General features: G+C 38.4%; 1 protein-coding gene across 1 annotated transcript in view; it reads right to left on the bottom strand.

Moving 5' to 3' along the window:
- The window catches only part of SFMBT2 (Scm-like with four mbt domains 2), a 275,339-nt gene that overhangs the window by 233,078 nt on the left and 15,103 nt on the right, over positions 1-27,158 (bottom strand). Inside the window, exons 2-3 of the mRNA XM_006891856.1 lie at positions 22,240-22,334; positions 19,064-19,304 (exon numbers count right to left, since the gene is read on the bottom strand). Of these exons, the coding sequence (XP_006891918.1) occupies positions 19,064-19,304; positions 22,240-22,334 (336 nt within the window). The remainder of the gene's footprint in view (positions 1-19,063; positions 19,305-22,239; positions 22,335-27,158) is intronic.

The raw sequence follows: 27,158 nt of genomic DNA, 5'->3' as shown, positions 1-27,158 counted from the left end.
GTTATCATTTACAACACATATTTTGGCAGGAGATAATTCAATGCATCATGGTATTCTTCTTAATTTATAGTGCTCTAGCAATTAACGAACTCTGGTGGCATTGTCTAAAGAGAATTGTGCTGTTAATTCAAAGATTGTGCCTCTCTGGTGGTTTAAATTCACCAGAGACTCTAAGAAAAATGTATAATCCCCTCCTGTGCCAACATTTACAGCTTCCAAAAACTTTCTAGAGAGTCAACTATGAGTCTACCCTGACTTGACAGCAGTGAGTGAGTTCACAATAACAGAGCTATTGCATATGCTCTCAGACTTGATGCTAACTCTACCACTGGGAGATACTATGGTCTGTACTTATAATTAACTTATTCTTTATCATTTAAAGGATGCATTAACAGGATAATAATAGGTATAGTTAAATAGTAATTAATTATATCAAATATAATGTATACGAATGATTTTATGAAACACAATGTAAATGAAAGATTGTATAAAACATAATGTTGGTTCATACATGAATGAAACACAATGTAAAGAAAAATGAGAAATTGTGAGGCAGAGAGGTGAAGTTTCTTGGTTATCATTGGTGACAGACAGTGCTGAAACACTAGCCCAGGCCCTCGGTTTCATACCAGCACTCTACTCTTCCGTTCATAGGGTCACTAAGAGTCATCTATACTTGATGGCACTTAACAACAACAACAACAACAAAATAGAGAGAGCTCTGTTGGGCTAGTGGATAGAAAGTGATGCTACCAAGCCAAAGGTAGGTGATTTAATCTGTGGCACTTAGACCTGTTTTATTTGTTTTTGGTCAAACATTCTTCTAAGTGACAGCACTGGTCTGTCCATTTGTTGTACAGAGGTAACTTGCAGTTTCTGTGATGCTAAACACTGTGACAAGATGTGTCAAATGTGACAATGGGTACCCACGGTGGACAGTGTTTGGTGGAGCTTTCCAATTAAAACAAGCTTGAAAGCAGGAGTGGCATCCACTTCCGAAATGGCTTGCCTCTGGAAATTCTATGAATGTGGACAAACAATGAAAGTAATACTAATGTTCAGATCTTTCATTCGTAGGGTCGCTATGAGTCGTCTATGACTCAATAGCACTTAACAACAACACCACCACATTTCCATATGAGCATGGGGTGGGATGAGGAAAATATTCAGAATATTTAATAGATTCAGAAGGTACAAACAACAACTAACAGGATGAACATGTCTATTCTATATCGTATAGGCCAGCTATCAGCCCTAGAATTGAAGAGGAACTAATTCATCAGCTCTAGGAATATCTTTCATCTAGCTGAGTTGACTGTAAGTAAGTTTGTAAGTTAAAATTTGGCCTTCAAACTTTCTTGCTCACAAACTCCCTTAAAAGAATTCTTAAAAATATTCTGTTCAAACATTTTCGACTTGGCATTGTAAGAATTTTCTTTCTTTCATTTTAACAGTAGCAAAGAATTCATTTCCTGTGTATTGTATATCTGACAAGTTAAATAAAATTGTCAAATAATTCCCATAAATACATACAATGCAATGATCTGATACCATCAATCAACCATTTTTCAAAAATACACGAATATACATTATTTTAACAGTCTGCTTGGACAGCTCTCATTTTTCTCCCAAATATCACAGATCCATTCCACAGCCTCAGACTCCTTTTTTTTTAAGAGAATACACCATCCTCTTTTCCTTATGAATCAGGGTGAAGTCTCTCTCAGGGAGGAGTGATAGGGAATGGCAAGGGACACCCTGACAAAGGAGATTAATCAGAACTGGCTTTGACAAGCACTGTGGCAATTGAACAATTAAAACAAACATTCGGTGGGGGGGAAAGAAGAATGAACTGGGGAGGAGGATGGAGAAAACAGTGCAACAATGAATGAATGAAAACCCAAAATCTCTGCAAATGTTCATTAAAACTAATAAAATTTAATAATAATAATAAAAACAGCCTCAGTCTCTTATCCAAATATATTATCTACTTATTTCAAAGTATTTATTGCTCATACTATTCCACTTCTCTGCAACCATCTTAAAAAATGCTATGTATAATTAAATTTCTTAAAATGTTTCTAACCACAAAGCTCTAATACTCTAAAATGTTCTTTGAGTTTGCCTGGTTAAAATCCTATTTGTTCTGATGAAAGCAACACAAATATTGTAGTAATTCTGATGAGGATATGTTTTGAAAATCAAGTTCTTATATATCAGTATTATGACAGCTGGGAGGGTAAACAGGATGACTTGAGAGAAGGAGGGGCCTTCACTTGAGAAAGGCAGAAGTTTGTAGCAGATGAGATACCAACTCTGAAACAAGACAAACACGGCTCAAGCACTTACTAATTGTGAGATCTTGTGGAACTCTTTAAGTCCAATTTCTCCTGTGTACAAAAAGGACACTTTACTCAAAATACTAACAGTTTAACTGTTCAGTGCCACAAAGAGGTTTGTAACTCAGGATAAGATCACTCTCTAACGACAGAAGAAAAGATGACTGGGGTAGGAAAAGTGGGAAAGACATCAATAATAGGTAGATGTTACGAAGAGAGAGAACTTAAGAGTCTGGAAATGGACTCACTAAATACATCCATGCCCAAGTAACTCATAGAAAGACTCTCTGTATTTAAATAAAAGACACTTCATGTAAATGTTAAAAAACTAACTGTGGTGATTCTGTGAATATACTAAGAAGCATTAAATATTTTAAATGACTGATCTGTATGATTTGGAAATTCTATTTCAATAAAGCTGTTGTTTAAGTGGGAGGGAAAAACCTACTTCATATACCCAGAAACCAAAATCAAACCTACCCACTACTGTTGAATTGGATCCAACTCCTAGTGATGGGCCAATGAGTTTCTGAGCCAGTAAAGCTTTACAGGAGGTTCACAAGAAACTGGAAAACCCCAAAACTTTGGGAAAGGACAGGTAACCTAGTGGTAAAAAGCTATGCTGCAACTCCAAAGTCACTAAGTTCAAATCCACCAGCTGCCCAATGGGAGAAAGATGGGCAATCTCCTCCTTTCTGATTAATTGCCTCTAAAAACTAGCCAGAGAGTCAGCTATGGGTCATTTCCAACTCTATGGTACACAACAGCACGACATTTACAGGGCCTGGTGTAGGAGCACATTGCAGGCCCAAATATTACATAGTTAAATATATTAACATCACTAACCACGTAAACAAGCTGTTAAAGTATAGAACATATTTCTATATCAAAAAGTACACAATTAAAATTACTAAATCAGAAAACATACAAAAAGTTATGGTTTATATACAACCAAAAGGGGGTCAAGTATCAAAGATGAGAAAATTTAATTATTATGACATTTGTCTAGGTCTACCTACCCAGAGCATTGAAAAGCAACAATGTCAGTCTAGAGACTAAGGTGCACCTGATCCAGGCCATGGTCTTTGCAATTACTTGTGCTTTGAGTTGTGGTATGGGAGAATAGTACTGAATATACTATGGACTGTTAGGAGAATAAACAGGTTCATCCTCTCCAGGATGAAAGCAGGCTGCTCCTTCAAGGCAACGATTCTAAAGCACCATCAGACATACTATGGGCATGTTGCAAGGAGGGAACAGTCCTTGAAGAGACACATCATGCCTGGAAGGGTAGAGGGACAGCACAAGAAAGAAAGACTTTGGATGAGACGGACTGACTCAGTGACTGGGGTAATGGAGGTAGGTGTGTCAGAAACAATAAGGTTGGCTCGAGATAAAGCAGCATTCAGAGCTGTTGACAACATAGCTGTTATCACTATGAATTGCAAGCAACTTGATAGCACAGAACAACAATTCATTGCTTATTATTTATTTATGCCATAAAGCTTATTTTCATTGCTTTTGTTTTGGTAAAACACTACTGATGTGGTTTTTAAAAAAATCAATATTTTAATATGTGTCCTATCAAGACAGACCATCTGAAGGATTTAAAAAGTTAAATATAATCATATTCATGTTGTTGCTGTTATGTGTCATCGAGTCACTTGTGACTCATGGCGACCCTATGTACAACAGCCCTAAACTCTGCTCTGTCCTGTGTCAATTCATTTTATACAATTTGAATATTTCAACCAATACTGAAAGTTAAATGCAAAAAATCAAAATTTTAACTATTTTATGCATTTTCAAAGTTAAGTGTGTCTCCATATTTTAAGTTATGAAAATGGAAATAGTAAATATTTTTAAAACTTTACATTTATTTTGTTTTCTTATAATTTAATCTTACTAAATATGCTTTATTTAAGGGGCACTCTGATAGTCTAATCAGTAAAGAGTTGCACTGCCACTCGAAAGGCAGGTGGTTCAACTCCACCAACTGCTCTGAGGGGGAAAAGATAGTTCCTCTCCTCTTATGAGATTTACAGCCTCTGAAAACTCTCTGGAGAGTCAGCTATGAATCAGTTCCGACTCTGAAATAATGAGAAAGAGAGAAAAGAAATATGCTTATAAAATAAGACTGGTATCCCAGCATTCACTAGCAAATTCGTTGCTAACATCAAAAATTAATACCAAGCTTCATGCATGCATGCTTGAGACTTCTGTTTTTGTTAGGTGCCATTGAGTCAAGTATGACTTAGAGTGACCCTACAAACAGCTGACCTAAGCCCTGCCTTTACCTGTGCCATGCTCATCTTCTCTGACACATGAAGTGCTGAAGTGATTGTGCAAATCCATCTTGTTGGAGCTCTTCCAGTCCTTGGCTAACCCTCTATCATTCCAAGCATTATGTCCCTTTCAAGGAATAGCCTTGCCTACCTACATGTCAAAAGTATGAAAGATGAAACTTTGCTGTCTTTGCCTCCAAAGACCACTCTGGCTGCAACCTTTCCAAGACATATTTGTTTGTTCCCTTGGCAGTCTACAGGATATTCAGTACTCTTCTCCAACACCACAACTCAAAAGCATCAATTCTTCTGCAACATTTCTTCATGGTTCAGCTCTCAGATGCATAGCAAGTAATTGAGAAGTCTATGACTTGAATCAGGCATGCCTTAGCCTTCAAGCTGACATCACTATTCTTCAGCTATTTAAGTGAATTTGTCCAATGCACTACATCTCCTGATCTGACTGCCTGTATCAAAGGTGTTGAATATTGATCCAAGCAAGATGAAATCATTGATAGTTTCAATCCTTTCTCCATCTATCATGATGTTCATTGTTGGTCCTATGATGGAGACCTTTGTTTTCTTGATGTTAAGATGTCACCCATACCAAAGGCTGTAGTCCTTGATTTTCTGCAGCAAGCCAATTACTTTATATATTAGATATGTATGTTATTGTTGTTGCTGGGTGCCATCAAGTTGGAACTGATCCATATCAGATCCTCCAGGAGATTTTAAGAAACAGTAAGTCACACAGAAGGAGACTGTCCATCCTTCTCCCATGTAGCAGATGGTGGATTCAAACCATGTTCCTCTGGCTTGGGTATTATTGTTTGCTCCTCTTGGTTCAGCAGTTTTCTGTCAGCCTGCTGTACTACTGTAGCTTATGGAGTGCTCTGATTCTGGAATCCGTACCACCAGTGGCTCAGGTTTCCGAAGAGTTACCCACAGTGGAGAGCCTGCAACAGAGCTTCTAGGAAGAAAGATTGATCAGAGGACAGTGGGTAGTTACAGTATTAGACATAGAATACAGATAGAAAGTCACTCAAAAATGAGTAGAAACAGCTGTAAACAGCCATTAATAATTGGAACACGGAATACACGAAGTATGAATGTAGGAAAAAGGGAAGTTGTCAAAAATGAAATGGAACACATGAAGATTGACATTCTAGGCATCACTGAACTGAGATGCATAAGCATGTGGGCCACTTTGAATCAGACAATCACATGACCTACTATGCTGAGAATGATATATGGGATTGCATTCATAGTTAAAAAGGCAATTTTAAGACTGATCCTGAAGTGCAACGCTCTGAGTGATAGAGTACCATCTACATGCATATTAGGAAGACCTGTTAATATCACTATTATTAAAATCTATGCACAAACAACTAAAGCCAAAGAGGAGAAGATTGAGAGTTTTTACCAACTTTTGCAGTCCAAAATAACCGAATAAAGTTTGTTGTTGTTGTTGTTGTTGTTGTTGTTGTTGTTAGGTGCCATCGAGTCAAGTACAAGTTATAGCAATGCTATGATCAAAAGTTCCTGCTCCTTACACTCCCAGACTCTCTAGAGCCCATTGCAGCAGTTACTGTGTCAATCAACCTTGTTGAGAGTCCTCCTAACCCTCCACCCCTCACAGTATCATCTCAAGGAATAGGGGGCATCAAATCCATCTTTTACTCACAGTGGCCTCTTGAGACAAAGTAGAAGTACTATAGGCTGAAATCTTCATGAGATAATATACACAGATTTTCCTCCCATGGGAAGAGTTACGTCTGCATGTAGAGCTAACAGACAATTGGTCTGTGATAGTCTAATCTCTCTACCTGTTATTTCTCAGACTTGAAGACAGGCTCTATAATTGTTAAGCATGCCCTCAATAAAGCAAAGGTAATTCACAGTGAAAGCATATTGACTATAATCTTTAAAATACCCTGTATTTGGAAGTAACACTCACATTAGTAGAATTACTTGTAAGTAGTCCCCAATGAACTCTATAAGGAACTATAAAAACAGAGAACTTAGAAATATTCTATCAGCCCTTAAGTAAATACTTTTAATGGTCCTGCCAATTAGGCAATGAGACTATAAAGTAAGATAAATGTTTCTGCTTCTTCTTATTTCATTTCATGTTAGTATTCCAAGACATCTCTGCCTATCAAACTGGCATTTTCTTTTCATAGAGTTCAAAGGTAGCACACACAGTAAATCTACCCAATGGTTTCTACAAGCCCTTGCTGCTGAGAAAATTGAAATTCTGAGATATCAACTGAATATTATCATTTAAGACAAAAACTGCTATAGCAATTAAAGGTGAACACAAAACTTTGCTTCTCCAGATAAATTAATGACATCAGAAGATACTAAATCTGTTGACTTAGCTGTAACTCTGAATCAATCTCAATGCCACCTCTAAATCACATCTAAGTGATGAGAACTCTGAATGAAAAGGTTATGTTCATCAAGCTTTAACTTGAGTCTAAGCTCAATAAACAACCTGTTAAAAATCAATTATTGTCTTGAAAAGACCTAACAATGCAACAATGCCAGCTCTCCCCAAACTTTGCAGAACGTGAGGGACTCAAGATTCAAGCAAGGCTCTGGGATGTCAGCCATGGTGGAAGACTTAGCAATAATTGAGTCAGAATCTTTTCCAGGAGGCCACAGTAGGAATTAAAAAGATAAGACATCAGTCAGGAACACAATGGAGCGGGGACAGATGGAGTTGGGGCTCTTGGCTCAGGACCAGGGTGTTTCAGGGATTTCAGTGAGGCAGGCAAGCCACACAAAGGTGTGAAGAAATCATGTAGGACCAAAGAAATTGTCTATTTAAAGATGATGAGGGGCATCATCACCTTTGGAAGATGTTCATAAGGATCATGCCTCGTAGCAAAGGGGTTCGTCCAAGACAGAAGGGGGCCCTGGTGATGCAATAGGTAAACACTGGGGTGCCAATCCAAATGGTGATGTTCTAACCCAGCCAGCCATTCTGCAGGAACCATCTGCTCCTTTAAAGATAGGAAAATCCGATAGTTATACTGTATCACATGGGGTAAAGGTAAGGGGTGTGCAAAAGGAAGGTGTGTGAGTTGAAATCAGCTTGACAACACACAACAACCCAAAGAGGAAACTGAGGTCGAAGAAGGCTGAGCCCTTATATATTTAAAACCACTATCAAAGTCTGAGCAGGTCTGAACCAAGATCCCTGAATTTAGGGGATCGAGGGAGATAGATCAGGCTGTGTTCCGATTGATAATGAAATGGCAGATTTAATAACAAAAGATTTGGACAAGATGCCAAGGGAATACACAGAACTCATTCAACCTTATATTCCACATAGAATTAAGTACATGCTTGATTTAAATTATGTATACTGCTGGATTAAAAGGCAGGAGAAAATAAATTCATTTATGACTTAACACTGAAAAGGAAAATCTTACAGTCAGTGCTTTGTGCTTACGATTTTCACAAACTGCAAAAAGCCCAAATAGCATCTGATATAATTTGCATAACTTTACATAATCTCCTGATTACCATTTGGCAAGGAAGTACCTCTTCCATTTATTTGCCTCAAGAAATGACAAAATGAACAACATTCTGGACAAGTAGCTTTTAATACTATCCTTAGGAATCACAAAACACTTAGCTTATAAATTTCCTGAGTAATATATTTCTAATATTCAAAGCCTGAATATTCTAGAGTCCTGTTAGTAGAACTTAATCAATAAACAATTATTTACTGAGTTTTACTATCTTCAAAACAATGGGAAGAGACACTTAGCTTAACATCTACTTCCAGCTACATGACTTAAGGACAAATTATTTACAAGCTATTCCTGGTTCCTGAGCCACATTTTCTTCAAATGTGAAATACCAAACACATCAGCTATTATACATCTATTCTGAGACTATAGCTAAACCTTGCCTTGAGTCAATCAATTTATATCAACCTTATAGAACAGAGCTGATGGGCCCACAGGGTACCCAAGGCTGCAATCTTTATGGAAATGGATTACCACATCTTTCTCTGTGGAGTGGCTGGTAGGTTCAAACTCCTGACCTCCTGGCTGGCAGCTAAATACTTAACCATAGGCCATCAGGATATTTTGGTTATACCCAACAGTCAGGGAATTATAGGACAAAAGATTTGGTTTTTCACTCATAAACAAATAGTCATTTATCATGACTTATTCAAATGTTTCTTATTTATACAAGAAACATTAAGTCTACCTTTATTTTTCTGCTTTGTTTTCATCTCGTGGGCGAGCTACATCACAATCACCATTTCCTTGGCTTTTGTTCTTAGAATCTATTTTTTATAGAGCCTTTCCATAAATCATGTTCTTTGCTTGTCTCTGAAATTCTTAAAATTAGAGAATGTTTCAGGTTAAAGAATTTTTAGTTTGGCAGTCATTTGGTCTGGCTAAGTGTGTCATAAGATGAGTCTCTGGAGTACAAGAAGGTTGGTGAAACTTAAAGTCACACACACACACACACACACACACACAGCTATACAGATCATCTGTTATTTTCATCTCCAGATTACTGGTTCCTTGCCTAACACATGTGGAGTATAAACCCAGATACCCACAGGGTCCCAAGCAGGTAAGACGGGTGAGCAGAGACAGAGGCCTAGAGAGCAAACAAATGATGTTCTAATAGAGGCAGGTGGCCCAGTCAGTGCAGAACACAGACCCACCTTGTCTACATCTTTAAGATTTTTAAGAGGTGCCCAATAATTCAAATTGTCAAATGGTAAGGTTTATAAGTGGTTGTTATGTTGTTAGGTGTTGTCAAGTCAGAATCAGCTGACTCTCCAGCACATTTTCAGAGCCTATAAATTGAGCACGAGGAAATTGTCCATCTTTCTCCTATAATATAATATAATATAATATAATATAATATAATATAATATAATATAATATAATATAATAATGTAATGTAATATAATATAGCTGGTGAATTCAAACCACACGTCCTGGGGTTGGAAGTGCAACTCCTTAACCAATTAGTTACTTGAGCTCCTCTTTCAAGTGGCAGATATTGAAGCTGCTTCCAAATGCTATTTAAATACACACACACAAACCCCTACAAGCCAAATCTGTATAGATCTAGCCTACGGTGAATCACCACACAGGCTCTCCATAACCCCAAATCACACACACACACACCCCAGCTGCCAAGAATCCAACTCTTGGGGACCCTCCAGTAGGTTCAAGCTACCAATCATTTTGGGTAATAACCCCACACTTAACCTACTACCGGACCTTCTGTGCTCCCTGTCTCTCTGATCAAATCCATTCAAAACCAGGTGGATTGTTTGAAAAGGCCAATAAATGCCAAGAAAGAAAGGAAGACTTAATTTCCCACCTGAATAGTACTTCATTCACAAACCATTATCAAGAAATACTTCTTGACAATAGGATTCTTGTTCATTTTTAAAACGTTATCATTATGGCTTTTCGCACATTTACTGCCATGCACGTAAAACAGCCAAACATGAGTGCTTTGTGGCAAAAACCTAGCAACCGCTCCCTTGATAAAGTCACAGCGTAAGATCCCTATGAAGCTTTTCTACTCTAACAAATAGGGTGATTCTGAGTCAAAACTGACTCAACAGCACGTAGCAACAGCTTTTCATCTAACAGTGTGTGTTTTTACATCACCCTACCTAAAATATTTAATGAGTCTTTGTTGGGGTTTTTTGCCTCCCTCAACTCTACCAGCTGGCATTTTAACCTTCACTTCCAAGCTTTTAAAATATAGCTTCTGGTGGTCTAGTGGCAAGAAGCTGTGCTGCAATCCTGAGGGCACAGATTTCAAGGCCACCAGCTGCTAAATGGAAGAAGGGTGAGCAATCTCCTCCCATGCAACCACCTTCCTCTAAAAACCCACTGGAGGGTCAGCTATGGATCAGTTCGGACTCTATGGTACACAACAACAATAAATAAACAAATTTGGGGTTATAAATTAAGGCTGCCAGTGAAAATCTGATTGTTTAGGTTTTATTAATATTTTGAAAATGGCATTTAAATAATGAAACAGAAATCCAAGTTTAATAATCAAATGAAACAAAGTTAAAGTCTACAGTTAACAATGATTATTAATGTGCTCAAACGCTAACTGAAAGGTTGGTGGTTCAAATTCACTGAGAAGTGCCTGGGAACACGAGCGTGGCAGACAACCTACCTGTGAAAAATCAGCCTGATGGAACATGATTTTACTGTGACATCCCCAGCACCCCAATGAGTCAAAACTAACTTGATGTTAACTACATGGACTTGCAAATCCTGCTGTCTTTATCGTCGCACACACTACCCTCCTAATATCTTTCACTTTATAACCAGCTTCAGAGAAAGCAGCAATTGCCCCATATAGGACCAGGATTCAAAACTTGGCGCATCTAACCATATAACATAAGGCCATCTTCACACTTTCTCCTAACACTTCATGAATAAACATTCTTTTATTCAAATAAGTTATATATTAACTAACTCCAGCAATTTTAATTCAACGTTGAATGGTAAATAGAGTAATTCTGGCAAGACTACCAAGTTTGCAATTCAAATTATAGCCATTTTAATAATGGGGAAAATAAAAATTAGCAGCATGAATCCTAAGGCACTGTAATTCCAGTGCTTTTATTGCAACAGTGAAAAGCACACATAAATAGTTTCCAACCTACAAGCCGAGAGATTTTCTTTAGATATGCATCATCACATACATGTACCTGCAATCTTCTAGGAGCATTTTTTACACAGACCCTGGAGGGACCTGCTAGAAGCCAAAACTTTCCAGCCCAACATTACATGGTAATATTGCTACTTCTCAATAAATAACAATGAAACAGTCGCTGGATTAAATGATTTCCTTACATTATCACCATAAACAATGATTATTTGGCAGCTGCCCTTTGAAAGCTTTAAATGTGCTTATGAATAAATCAGGTCTTATTGATTTACTAAAGCCAAAACGTTTTACATTTTGTTCCTCTAATAAGTGCTATAATCCTCCAGTGCACATACTGATGCTGCAAGGTAGTTTGTTTCTTAATACTTTTAATATGAAAGATTAGTACTGATTAGCTTCAAAGCAAGAACACTGCTTTTTGAACAGCCAATTGGCCAGTAAACCAGGTCTCTCTAAAGATATCCTTATTAATGGAGTTTTCTGACCGCTGACTGGAATCACATCTTTAACGACAGGTAGTTGAGCTGTCTCCTTCCTCCTAACATTCAGTGAGTAAAGACAGCTCCCATTAATTTAAGCATTAAACTCATTTAAGATAGTAAAGGAAGAAAACATGAGGCTGCAAAGAACTCCGTGTACTTTGTAAAACTATTTTGTAAAATAATAAAATGTCCTTTTTTTAATTACTTCAGCAAAATGCAAAGTTACGTTGGATAATCCTAAAGCACTCAGAAGAGATTTAGTGCAACAGCCTCAGTCAAAGAAGGAAAGGTTGTCTTCTCGCTTCTCCTACTAAGTAGAATGTGCAAAATCACCAACCACTTCCAACCCCTTGTTCAACCGCTGTCCAAGGCTGTCATTCCACATGATGACTGACTCAGCTCAGCCTCCACTGGCCACCTACTGGAGTACTGATAATTCTTAGTTCTCTGTGCTTCGACAAGCAACAATAATGGATTTTTTTTTCTTCTCATCATAGGCATGCACACAAATTTTTTAGCCTCACATTTCCCATTAAAATTTATCATCTCTCTTTTTCCCCACACTCTTTTGCCCTCTTTCTTTCCATCCTAGTCCCAGCTCTATGGTCCCCACAAAGATGGGTGTTGAGAAGACAAAAGGCCATTCTGCCATCAATGAAATGGTGACCAGAGAGCACATCATCAACATTCACAAGTGCATCTGTGGAGTGAGATTTAAGAAGCATACCTCTCAGGTGCTCAAGAAGATCCGGAAATTTGCCATGAAGGAGATGGGAACACCAGATGTTCGCATTGACACCAGGCTTAACAAAGCTGTCTAGGCCAAAGGAATAAGGAGTGTTCCATACCACATGCATGTATGGTTGTCCAGAAAACATAATGAGGATGAAGATTCCCCAAACAAGCGGAATACACTGGTTTCCAATGTACCTGTCACCACTTTCAAAAATCTACAGACTGTCAGTGTGGATGAAAACTAATAGTTGATTATCAAATAAAGTTATAAAACTATAAAAAAACCTCCTCAACTCACTTAGAAACATTTCTTCCGTGCTCCACAGATATTCTTGGAATAGACATTAATTCTCTATAGATAAGAATTCCAAAAAAATCCCCATCCCTGACTTCTCTTTGCTTTTCATTACACTGAGTGAAATATCTCAGACATAATAGGACAAATACTGCATAGGGCCACTGTTGTAGAATGGGACTGACATCAGAGTTGGGGTGAGACTGAGAAAATTGGATAAATTATGTACACTGCACTGAAACAGATCGGGGAAAGAACAGTTTAAAAGCAATATATGATAGGGTATGGTCATGGCAAGAGTCCAGAATGAAGGCTGCATAGTGGAGTGTACTCGGGGTCGGTGGGGGCTGGGAGGAGGATTGTACAACAATGAAATAATTTTTCTTTTCCTTTTCAAAGGGAAGAGTGAACTAGGGGTAAGGGTGGGCAGGGAGAAAAATGCAACAATGAATGAATGGGAATCAAAAATCTCTGTAACTATTCATTAAAATTAACAAAATAAAATTTAAAAAAAAAATCTTGATGCCAAGTAAATTCAGATTCACAGCAACCCTATAAAATAGAGCAGAACTTCCTTATAAGTTTCTTACAGCTATACATTAACTGGAGCAGATGATCTCATCTTCTCCCAGTTCGAACCACGGAAACCGCTGGTGCCACCAAGGTTCGTACCTAAAATCAGACTGAGAACACGCATTCCTGCCTCTCTGTATAAAGATCACAAACATAAGCATGTCAGAACTAAACAGCTCTTTAGAGATTATATAACTCTAAAGATGAGAAAGTTGGGAAGAACTGACTGACTGATATAGTGAAATTAATGGCAGATGCAAGATAAGATCCCTGAGCTCCTGGCTCCTAAAACAATACTCCTCCCTTTATATCACCCTGATCCTTAGGATCGGCGAGAAAAGCTCTCTATCACTATAGAGCTTTCCAAACGAAAACACCACTGGGGTTGCCTATAACGCGTGTTAATATTCTGTGGTGCCTTTCAAGTCTAACCACAACAAAGATCAACCAGGTACAGTTGCAGAATTTACAATGATATTAGCTCTTTTAAGACAGAAAAACCACACAAACAAAGATCCTGGCTTAAAAAAATAGATTCCACTATTCCCACTGGAATAACTGCTGCCTCTGGCTACAAAGTAATAATTATCCTGTACTACAGCAATCAATAAAACCTTTTGCCCCATGAACCTGCTATTTCCAGGCTTTATCCTCTTGTACTAAAGATCTCTGAGGCATATTGATTAGCTACTAAATTTTTTTTTTAAGTTCTTTAAAAAGCACAATAAAGAAATCCTCACATTAGCATAACCTGCTGTTGTCTGAACAGAAATCACATCATTCAGTCACATTAACAGCAAATGACTCGCTTCCCTTTCTGACAGGGTTTTCCCGTTTTTCATTTTGAATTTGTCTCATTAATTGTGCCTGTGTCTTGCCTAATAGCACAAGTCGGTAGGACACAAATTTGATGGTGTTTCTAAAACTGTGACTGCTACCGCATTTTTCATCCATGTGTGAAAGGAGAATTGATTAATAAACTAGGCCCTGTTCTCAAACAACAAGCGCAGATTTTTACCAAATGAGTCCATTAGCTCTTGAGTGCTAAAATTCAGTACCCTGGAAGTTCTCTCTAAAATTATTCACTAGAGAATCTATTATGAAGTGAAAGCATCTTACATCCTTGCCAAGGGCATTTAGCTACTAATGTGTCAAACTTTTAAGGGTGAGTCATGAATAAGATGATGGAAGGGCTCACAGCAAGGACAGCCACATGGGAGGAGCTGCAATGAAGGGTAACGGCCTAACTCCCCATCTCCCTCTAAACTCTCCCCTTTCTTAACTCCCCATGTGGATTTGCCCCCAGGGACAAACACACATCTGTCTATGCCCTCCTGTCAGTATATGTGTGGTCATATATCCTTTAACTTTCTTGAGATCATAGCAGTCAAATCGTTGCCTTTTCTAAGTGACACATGCCCCTCTATATGAGTATCATTCTCTAACCCAGAGGTCTTTGGTTCAAATCCATCAATCACTCCTTGGGACTTATATGAGGCAGTTTGTTCCTATAAAGATTTACAACCTGAGAAACTTAATGGAGAGTTGTCATGAGTCAGAATCAACTAAGAACTTGTGAGCTTTTTGGTTTGTTTGAGTTGGCTAGTTCATTGGTTGCTGTGTCGTCCTGTATTCATGGGTTGCTGACGATAATTTGTGAACAGAGTGGTGAATAGGACTTCTCTGCTTCTTTAAGAATTAATATCGGTCCAATATTCTATCAGTACAATTGATCCATCAAGGTTGGTCTATTTTATGATAGTTCCAAAAGACAAATAAGCCCACATTGCCATCAAGTCTCTTCCATCTCCTGGAAGCGTTGAGCAGAACTGCCCTCTAGGATTGCTAAATTATAAACCTTTAGAGAAGCAGACTGTCACACCCCACAGAACAGCTGCTGGATTGAAGCTACCAACTTTTCAGTTAGCAAGTGAGTAGCCACTGTGCAACCAAGACCCCTTTCCAGCACAATATGAAAAGTAAATGCTTATACTTCATATCACATCTTATTTTACCTGTGACTGTTTTAACTGAAAGCCAGATCAAAAAGGGCCACATGTAACCAGTGTAGGCTGGCTCTGGGGCTTAGATAAGCACCTATTACCAAGAGAACTAAAGTAAAAATCTCCTTCCTTGACTATCTGCTTATGCAGAATTAGGAATGAGAGTTAAACATAAAGCCTCAGGGAGCTCTGGTAGCCTAGTGGCAAGAAGCTGTGTTGCAATCCTGAAGACACGCAGTTCTAATCCCCCAGATACTCTACTGAAGGAGGGGAAACCTCTGCCTCCTGAGCCAGTCGGATCTGATTCAATGGTCCACAACAAGGGGGTGGGGATTTAAGGGGGAAAAAAGTAAAGCCTCATCCATTATCAACATCCAAAGCACTCACCTGAAAAAAGATCCCTCAACTCAGATGCAGGATATAACATCTCAGATTATATAAATAAAGACAGAAACAACACTGATTCAAAATGCAAGGAAAGAAGAGACACAACTTGCCCTAACTTGCCCTTTATTTAAGGGCACCTTCTGGTGGGGAAGCCCCCACCTTTTCACCTTTGTAGCTAGGCCACTCAATTATTCAGAATCTCTCAAGCACGGCAGTGTGTTCTTGCACTGGGATACATAAATAAGTGCAGGTCCCTACATTTATGGATTTTACTGACCAGAGGATTAAATGGACAGAAAACAAAGAATCATACAATGCAAAGTTCATATGAGCCCAAATCTCTACCCATGGGTGACTAAAAAAAAACAAAATGTGGCATACCCATCTAGTGCAGTATTCATTATTCAAACTTAAAAAGGAATCAAATGCCAATCCAGACCAAACATTATGCTATGTGAAACAAAGAAGCCAGATACAATATCTCACAAAATCCATGACTCATTCATATGAAATAATTGGAATAGACAAACCCATACAGTCATATAGTAGGTCCATGGTGGCCTGGAGCTAAGGGAATAGATAAAAGGGTAGCTGATTACTAACGGGTACACGATTTCTCTTTGAGGTGATAAACATTCTAAAATTGGACACAGTGGTGATGGTTGCACAACTTTGAAATATACTAAAACCCACTGAGTTGTGTACTTTTAAAGGGTAAGTTTATAGTGTGTGAACTGGATCTTAATTAAGAGATGAGAAAGGCATCACAGGGGGGCAATCATAATCAACAGCAGAGGCACATGAGAACAGAGCAGGGGAAGGGCTTTGACCGTAGTTTACAGAGGAAGCAACACATAATTGGGTGTGGAGTGATAGAGATGTAACACAAGTAAGAAAGGAGGCGGGGCTTCTAAGCCAGAAAAAGTACAAAGACTCAAGACACAAGGAAAGAAGTAGGATTCATGTTCTTTTTCCTGGGACCTAACTGGTCTAGATAAACGCTGAGGCCAAAATCGTGGATTCAATCCAAACAAATGTCACATAAATGCAATTTGGTTTTTTTAATTTATTTTACTAAAAATTTATAAATTTTTCCTTCAGGTTTTCATTCATTCATATATTATCCTCCCCACCATGCGCCTAATTCACTTTCACTTTGTAAAGTCTGTCCTGTTCTAGAGTGTTAATGGTCATACATAATAATGTCTAATCTTCCATTCCTCTCAGATTGTCCTTCCACCCATTCCAGTGTAGTGTTCATTATCTAGTCATCCTTTTTCTCCTACTTCTTTCAGCCCGTCCTATTTTTTGGTTTTTTTTAGCCCATCCTATTTTTATAACAGTGGTCTTATGCAGTATCTGTGTCCTTTTGTGACTGAGACATTTCACTCGGCATAATGTTTTCCAGACTCATCCACCCTGTATAGGGTTTTATGAGTTCTTTGGGTGTTTTTTTTCCCTTCAACGTTGTGTAATATTTCATTGTATGAATGTAGCAGTTTTTTCTATTCATTCGTTTGCTCATGGGAACTTGGACTGCTTTCATGTCTTTGCTATTCTGAACACTGCTTCAGTAAACATGGGTATGCACACTTCTGTTTGTGTCACAGCTCTGACTTCACTAGAGCATATTCCCAGGAGTGGGATAACTGGGTCAAATGGTATTTCTATTTTCAACTTTTTAAGGAAACACCAAACTGTGTTCCATAGTGGTAATACCATTTTACATTCCCATCAGCAGTGAATGAGGTGAGTTACAATTTCACCATCCCCTTACCAGAATTTGTCCTTTGCTATGATATCTCATTCATGCTTTGATTTGCATCTTTCTAATAGCTAGCGGTTTTGAGCATTTTTTTTCAGATAGATGAATGGAATCTTCTAAAAATCAAATCCTTGTGTGCATCAAAAACTTCTCTCCAAAAGAGTAAAAAAGGAAGCCCACAGACTGGAAAAAAATGTTTGGCAATGACATATGTGATAAAGGACTCATATCTAAAGGTTACATAACATTCCAACACCTCAACAAGAAAAAGACAGCAACTCGATTAACAAAATGGGCAGAAAATATAAGTATATGCTTCAGCAGATAAGAAATCCAGGTGGCCAATAAACACATAAAAAATATTCAAAATAAATGCAATTCTTAAACTCATAACACACACTGTCATGTAAGCCACTAGTAGGCCACCAATCAGGAATGAAAAAAGTCACACCTTTAAAAAATAAGCAAATAAACTCAAAATTTGTTTTGAAATAAAATTTCAAATAAAATTCCAAAACTAAAATACCAGTTCAAAACAAAAATACACAGTTAGGCACTGAGAAAATACTGCACAAGCTTGAGAATTAGCAAGTTTTCAAGAAGTAACTGTTGTCATCATCATATAAGGAAATGGAAAATAGAGTTGAGATTCAAGTCTCTAATGACTCAGGTGTCTTCATTTATAGGATCAGATAAGCTCTTTTAATTCATTTGCAAAACAGAACTCACTCTTTCTCAACATCAGCCCTGCCGATAGTTTTTGTTAAGACAACAAGGAGACAGTTGGATGTGGTGGGAGCCTGCTCTGAGCATCCACATAAAGAAGGTTAGCAGCATCGCTCTCCTGATCCCACTCATTCCCTCTCCCTCCCAGTAATTAAAACCAAAAAGTATTCTAGACATTGCCAAAAATCCCCCAGGGGGAAGAATTGCCTGACGGACAACCACTGTTTTCCAGTGTCTAAACGGATCTATTCTGTATGAGTTTTGACAATTCCTTTGAGAGTGATGTCACTTCTCCTCATCTGTTTGGGTTTCTACATGCTTCACATCCTGATGGCAAGACAGATTAAAACTTATTAGAGAAGCCTGTTTAAGATGTTCTGCAATGCTACTCAAAATGTCAAATGGTTAAAAAAAAAATCAGAAAAAAGAAAAAAAAGGCCTCAATCAGTAGGACCCCTCCTTCAGTTTCCTTTCTTACCCTCAAAAAGCAAGCTCAGGATTATGCTAAAAAGCATTTATCTCCTAAAGACCAATCTACATTAGCTAATGGATCAGATCCAGCTCTGACACCTGAATATGCACTAACAGCCCCTTACACCAATGCCTTCTAGACAATGAAACTTAGGAAAGCCATTTTTGAAGAGAAGGCAGCCTTTCTACTAAAGAAGTGACCAACCATATACAAAGATCTCTACACTGTAGTAACTAAAAACATTAAAAATGATAAGTGCTTATAAAGCAGAAGCCTTCGAAGTGTGGCCATCGTCTGGATGACCAGCTTACCATCTGGCGGCATCAACACCTTGTTGTTCTGTGTGCACCACCCCACTGGGTGGAGATCTGCTATCACCACATCACACCAGAAATCAGCCCTGCGATCCTCGCCGTAACCACAGTAGCGCAAAAGCAGCAGCTGCCCGCAGGTTGTGATGATGGTGGCCACCCAGTATGTGTCTGGGTTGTTCTTATTGGCAACTTCCAATTTCATTCCTGGCTGGAAGTTGCTTTGAATGCTGATTTCAACCTGAAAGAAACGGAAACATAAAACTGTGATTGCAACCTTCCTGTTGTGGTTGCTATGTGTCATCTAGTTGGAACCAGTTCATAGGTGACCCACCCCCATTAGGTCTTCAGAGGTTACGAATCACATAGGAAGAGAATAATGCCCATCTTTTTTCAGAGGAGCAGCTGATAGATTTGAACCATGTGTCTTTAGGTTGACAGTGCAACTCCCTACTACCAGGCCATCCTTAAAGAATCAGAAACATAAAATAACCACAAGTTAGATGCAGGAAGAAGATTCAAAGACCTTTTAAAGTACATCACTTAAAACAATGGTTTTGTTTCCTTAAAAGAGCAAAGTCTAAAAGACATACAATGTAAGCCCAAAAGAGTCATTTTTCATATTCCAGTAATCACATTAAAAAGGAATATATCAATAAAACAAATAATCCCATTTAAAAATGGGCAGGGGACATGAAAAGATACTGTACCAAAGAAGACATTCAAATGGCCAGCAAACACATGAAAAAATGCTCAAGATCATTAGCTATTTTAAACACACAAAACTACAAAACTTATTATTGTTTAGTCAGAATCAACTTAGGGCTGACCCTCCCACATATTTTCAGTGGCAGTAAATTGTATGAGAAGAGAATGGTCATCTTTTGCCCATCAAGCTGCTGGTGGATTTGAACTGCCAGAGAAGAAGTTAGTTAGCAACCCAGTTCCTTACAGACTATGTCACCAGAGCAATCAGGGTTGTAGCCTACTAATTTATCACCTCAAACCATTCTCCCACCCAAAACCAATCTTTCCAGTTGTTAAAGATAAAATTCAAAATATAAGAAAAGATGGGTTAGAAATTGCTCATCCATGGTCACAAAATTATCTTTCCTTTTAATCTCAGCACATACACCTGAGAAAATCCTGTTGCCTGAAGGAGAAAGACTTCAGCACTCTCTTCAGGACACAAAACTGTGAGAAAACAAAGTAAGAAAATCAAAAGGACAGAGGAGAATAAGAGTGGCTCCATATAGGGAGATACTGGCTGCGTGGTACAGGGGAGAAAGGGCTGAAAATGTTGCCAATTTATGTGTGCTTTTCTAAAATGCCATCAGAAAACACCAAAGCATCATAGAAAGTAAACGCGTTAAAATGCCTTTTGAAGGACCATGTCCACCATCACATTCCTAGTAATCTAGTAATTTTAAAGACAGGCACTCTACTTTTCTAAGATTTACAACCTCTGAATCTCAACGAAGGGACACTCTGTGCCAGAATTAATGCAAAAGCAGTAAGTTGTAAGCATTTTTAATTTGTTTGGCTTTGGTTTTGTAATAGGTGTGTAAATATTTAAAAAGAAATCAAAATACATTAACAAGGTCACAAAATTGTAAAGGCTTTCAATTCATTTTTTACATTTACTTGTGTTTATTGATTATGCAATGGCAATAAATTGTATGGATCATAACAAATTATGGATAGCATAGTGAAAAACAGGAATTCCAGAATGCTTAAGTGCACTCCCGTGCAACCTGAACATAGATCAATAGAGTCAGTCAAATAAAACAAGGCGATTCTGCTTGGTTTAAAATCAGGAAAAGTGTCCCTTTACTATTTTTAAAAGAATACTTAATTTTCAGAAAGCAATACATATTTTATTCAAATAAAGAATAAAAATTCTGGCTCTCTAGTTTAGCAACGGAGACAAAGGGTCAATGAAATACCACAATCTAGGAAGCTCTTGTGCCTAGTGGCAAGAAGCTGCACTGCAATCCCAGAGGTACGAGGTTTGAATCCATTAGATGCTCTACTGGAGAAGGAGGGACAATCTCCTCCTGTACCAGTGAGATCTGATTTGACGGTATACACACAAACAAATAATAAAAATTAGATTAAAAAAAAACAAACGGCAATCATTTCATAATACTCCAGCTAAATCTTTAAATAGCCTAATATAGAGATGATTCTCAGAATTAAAATTTTATTTCTATTAAAGTAATAGTAATGTCTGTTGACTTAATGTAGCAATAAAAATACACTCTTTCCTTGGCAAATGATATATTAACAAAATCTGATATGAGCAAAAATCTTATAAAAATTCATTTCTTTTTATTTGAGACTTATTGAAAGATACATTGTTTATTATAGAGTAGATTTTTAGTTGAATCTAAGTGTCTTTTAAGTACTTAGTGTTATTTCCTTTAATTTGACTTATCTGCTCACAAATAGTTGGAAAATATTTATATATCATCATTGCAAAATATAATTATCAATTCAAAATAAAAATATAAATAAAGCCAGGGGCCAAGACAACATCATGCAGTTTACCCACTTGACTACTTTCCTGGCTTCTTATTTATTCAAAGTAATCTGACCAGTCTCAGGCTGTGTGCCTGGAAGGCAAAGGCCACTTACTATTTCTCTTTCATAGGCACAGCCATTGAATTAATCCAGACTCATAGTAAACCCTATAGGGCAAAGTGGAACTTCCTCCAGGGTTTCAATGGCTGTATGTCTCTACAGAAGCAGATTGCCACATCTTTCTTTCTGGGAGCAAAAAGATGAGTTCGAATCAATGACTTCTTGGTCAATAGCCTAAAGATCTAAGGACTGCACTGCCAGAGCCCCCTCCTTAGGCATGTAACAAAGTTCCAAAGACGAAACCTCTTCACTCACTGATCACTGCCCCAAGCCCAGCCATGCCTCAGACAAATGTCATTCTGGTCAGTATGCTTTGAGAAGCAACCCCATGAGTGGACCAGCTGCAAGAGTAAAGTCCATCTTGGCAGCAATAACCCATTAAATGATAACAAATTGTCCACATCTGCTCATCACTTCTCAGAAATACTGGCTGGCTCTCTCATTGTTATATGCATTCTCACCAGTATCTATAATTTCTGTAATCCAACTCTGTATATACAGATTAGAAGGAAAAAAGTCAATGTTCTACATACATGTTTGAAAGATGTGTGAGGAGCTGCACTTGCACCTGTTTCTTCCAAATATTCTCCCCAATTAAAGCCGATTTCCTCCAGGCTTGAACCTTCTTCTGTCGAGAGGGGAAAGAAAAAATATCAGCATTATAATGATGAATGGAAAGGTGCTGACCCTTTCAGTAAGACCCAAGGGCAAAGACGCCATCGGAAGTCAAATCCAAATCACAGCAGTCCTGCAGGACAGAGAACAGTCCCATAGCATTTAAATGCTTCCATCTATAATTTAAGTGGCTTCAATCTTTATGGAAGCAAATTGATGTGTCGTTCTCCTACAGAGCAGCTGGTGAATTTGAACCACTGACCTTTTAATTGCCAGCTAAGCATTTAACCACTGCTCTATCAGGGCATCTTTTAAGTAAGAACAGAAACATCTTAATGAAAAGATAACACAGTTCAATTGTTTAACAGGATTTTCTTGAACTCTGCCTAACTTAAGTTTACCAATTTTATCAGCATTGACTAAAGAAAGGACATGCTGGAGAAATTCTGCCTATGTTGGCAAAAATAACACTTGTTTCAAAGCATAGTGTTGTATGTTAGTGTATAACTGTTACATCAGCCACTGTAAACACCTCTGCCTTCAGGAGCTGGAGAAGTGAAGGAGACCACTGGGAAACGAGAAGGCACTGTGGATGTACACACAGCATCCATAGTTTGCCCACTGGCTTCTTACTGTTGTTGTTATGTAGCATTGAGTTGCCTGGAAACCGGAGACTATAAAACAAGGTCCTAGATTATTAGTGCTTTATGGGGCTTTAAAAAAAGTATTGGGGGGAAAGTATTAAACCCAGTGGCATTTTTAGGAAAAGAAAAATGAGGCCCAGAGATGCTATTTAAGGCCATACACAGCAAGCTAGTAAGTAAAACAGCTAAGTCTGGCATTAGACCCTCTGAAACACACTGGTCCATGGTCTTCTGCCAAGAAAGAAGGCTCACTCAGTACAAGACAAAACCAGAAGAAACCTACAGGACATGTGTGTTTTCAATTACAAGAAGCAAAGAAAAAAAAGAAGAAGAAGCAAAGAAAAATGCAATCAAATGTACAACATGGCTCTTAAAACTTTATCCACAAGTGAAAAGTTTTAAATTTGCACACACCCAAAAACCCTGTCTCTAACGGAAAGCAAGCAATTCTCAAAACAGTTATGTCTGTACATATACATATCAACCGTGTAACTAAGAAGCTCCAGATAATATATTTTAGCATATGTTGTTGTTGTTATGTGTCATTGAGTCAACTCTATGTCATAGTGACCCTTTGTACAACAGCTCTTAACCCTGCCCTATTCTGAGCCAATATCATCAGTCTCTGACAGACCTAATCTCATTTCTACAGTCACTGAGTCAACCCATCGCATCCTGAGTCTTCCTCTTTCTGCACTGTCCCTCCACCCTTCCAAGCATAACATCCCCCTCCAAGGACTGGTCCCTCTTGGCCAGCTGCTGAAACCATGTGAGATGGAGTTTCAAAATCCTTTCCTCCAGGGAGCAGCCTGGTATCATCCTCTCTAGGACTACCCTGTTCATTCTCCTGGCAGTTCACTGTATGCTGAACACCCTTCTCCAGCACTACAACTCAAAGGCATAGTAGATCCCTCTTCTATCATCCTTAGTTGTTATCTAGCTCTCAGATACATAGCAAGCAACTGCGAAGACCATGGCCAGGATTGGGTGCACCTAGTCTCCAGACTGCCATCATTGCTCTTCAGTACTCTAGTGATGTCCCAGACAGCAGACTTTCCCAATGCAATTCTTTTGCAATTCTGATGGCTGGTGTCAAGAGTGCTGATTGTGGAGCCAAGCAAGCTGTACTTACTAACAATCTGAATCTCTTCTCTGTCTAAATGTCATGCCCTAATTTCAAGTTAAAAAAAAAAGGTACTTCAACAACACAAAGACAATATGTCAACAAGTTAGAACTTCAAAAGTTTAGATTCTCTTTTCCTGCAATAATGCTTGATGGTCATTCAGCACATATCTCTTCTACCAGTAATAGCTTATTTTACTGGACAAAGATAATAAATGCCATTTTCAATGTTATTTTTAAGTGGCTTGAGTGACAATGGTTTACAGAGAAAATTTTTCTCTTCAACACTCATACAGATTGTGAATTATGACACTAAATACAGTCTCCAAATTGAAACAGCCCTCTTCCCACTTCCTCCTTATTTTCTGCTTCCATTCTTCTTCCCTTCCTATAACTTTTGGCTTTCTGAGTTTTATCCAAAATCAGATGCTGCCCTTTGATCTTAAATGGGTGATTCTTAGGAGTGCTTTCCAATCTGGTATTCTTGATCACCTTCTCAAAAACCTCACACACTACACTCAAGTCTGAACCAACCCATAGGTGACCGGCCCTGCAGGGTTTGAGAGAGGCTGGGCATCACATGGGAAGAGACTCTCTAGCACTCTCCCTCAGGCACTAATGCATTTAAACTGGCAAGGAGGCTTGGCCTTTGCATTAGGAGGGCAACTCCCTAGAGGACCTCACCACAAGAATTAATGGAACCAAATCTAACTCACAGGGACCCTACAGGACAAAGGAGAACTGATCCATTAGGTTTCAAGGTCATTAATCTATTGAGAGCAGACTGCCTCATTTCCGCCCCATGAAGCACGTGGTGAATTCAAACTGCAAAACCTGAAGTTAGCATTCAAGTGTTTCAGCCATTATACTACAACCAGGACTCCTTTCTCAATGTAGTAATCCTAATTATAAATGATATCATACAGACCTGGAGAATCAGCAACAAGAGGGCCTAAGAAAACAAAACTAGGTAGTGATAACTGGAAATTTTAAAATTGTAATGGAGAAAATTCTCTGGTAATACTCGATAGTCTTGAACTTAATGGAAAAAGATAACTTTTCCAAAGATGGTAAAAGGAAAGATGTTCTTAGGGGCTGTCGAGGCAAGAACAACTCATAGCCTGTGAGCAACAGACCTGAACCCTGTGTCGTCCTCCCAATCCCAGACACATTCAAGATCATTGCTGCAGTCACTGTGTCAATTGTCAATCCACCTGGTTGAGGGTCTTCCTCTCCTTCATTATCCCTCCACCTCTCCAGGCAGGATGTCCCTCTCCAAGGAATAACCTCTCCTAGCAACACATCCAAAGTACGTGAGACAAAACTTTATCATCTTGCTCTCTAAGGAGTACTCTGGCTGCACTTTGTTCAAGACATCTGTTTGTTCTTTTAGTAATTCCATGGGATATTTAGTACTTTTCTCCAACATCACAGGTCAGAGGTATCAATTCTTTTTCTGTCAGCCTTATTCATTGTCCAGCTTTCAGATGCCTAAAAAGGAACTGAAAAGACCATAGCCTGAATCAGATGCACCTTAGTCCTCAAACTGACATCATTGCTTCTCAATAATCTGGAAAGGTCTCTGACTATAGACATCCCAGTGCAATACGTCTCATGATCTACTGACTGCTGGTACCAAGCATAGTGATTGATGATCCAAGAACGATGAAGTCATTGACAGTCTCAATCTTTTCTCCATCTTCGTGATGAGGGTCATTTCAGGGTGAGGATTTTTGTTTTCTTTATGTTGAGATACAATCCATATAGAGGCTGTAGTATTTAACCTTCTGCAGCAAGTGCTCCAAGTTGGCTTCACTTTCAGCAAGCAAGACCATATCATCTCCATACAGAAGGTTAACAACGAGTCTTCCTCTAATCCTGATGCCACATTCTTCATAGAATCCAGCTTCTTGAATAATATGTTCAGCATACAGATTGACAAGATATGGAGAAAGGATACAACCCTGACACACACTTTTCCTAATTTTAAATATGTAGTGTTCCCTTCCTTTGCTCTGTTTGCCTCTTGGTGTAGGATTAGGTTTTGCACAAGGGCAATTAAGTGTTCTGGTGTTCCCATTCTTCTCAACGTTAGCCATAATTTGTTAGCATCTACACAGTTAAATGTTTCTGAATAGTCAAAAAAGCATAACTAAGGATTCTTCTGAAATAAATGAATGGTAGTTACTTTCATTTTCACCATAAGTCTCACTATTTACTCACCATAAAACAGTTACTTGGAAATATCTTTTCAAATTTTAATAAAGTGGTTTATAACTAAATTACTAAGGGGGAAAGCCATTTGAAGATAAAACTATTCCTTTGCACCTCTAACAGCCGCTTCACTTGAGGGATAGCTGTTGAAACACACTAGGCAGAGTCCATTTTCAATCAGCAGCTAACTTACAGGTTGGTGGTTTAAACTCCTGTAGCAGCTCCATGAAAAAAGAGAAAAAACACCTTTCAAATCACTTCTATGAAGACTACAATTAAGAAAACTCTATGGAGACCTCAGGGCCATCTCAGGGCCATAGTCTTGAGGTTAAATGACATAACACAGTCCACAAAGACAATGCAGTACACTTTAATTTGGTAACAACTAAAGTATTAAAAGCTTACAAGCAGCCATTCAAAGTCCATTTTTTGGTCCCTCCTAGCCTCAAACAAAGAAGAGAGAGAAAAGCAAAGACACATGGAAACAATTAGTCCCAAAGACTAAAAGACCACACAAACATCAACGTCAAAATAATGAGATAATAAGGATCAGTGTTCAGGTGCCACCACTGACTATACTTAAGGGATCACAAAACAAGGGGCTGGAGAGAAACAGAAAAGAAAGTGTGCAGCAGACCCAAAGACATAGCAATGGTCCCTCTTATTGGTCCAATGAAGACCTGCATAGCATCCGGGACTAGGGTCCTGAGTTTGGAACAAAACTCACCTACAAGACTGAACTTGCAATCAAGCAATAGACAAGCCTATAAGGCGAACAACTACTGATTCTTCTTCCCTGTTCCCAACTTTTGCATTCCAGTCGCCCATTATTATCAATGCATCTTGATTGCATGTT

The sequence above is a fragment of the Elephantulus edwardii genome, unplaced genomic scaffold (genome assembly GCF_000299155.1).
Source record: "Elephantulus edwardii isolate Elephantulus edwardi_28Jun2011 unplaced genomic scaffold, EleEdw1.0 scaffold00105, whole genome shotgun sequence".
NCBI lineage: Eukaryota > Metazoa > Chordata > Mammalia > Macroscelidea > Macroscelididae > Elephantulus > Elephantulus edwardii.
The sequence above is the reverse complement of the archived record's forward strand: the minus strand, read 5'-3'. Positions and strand labels throughout refer to the sequence as shown.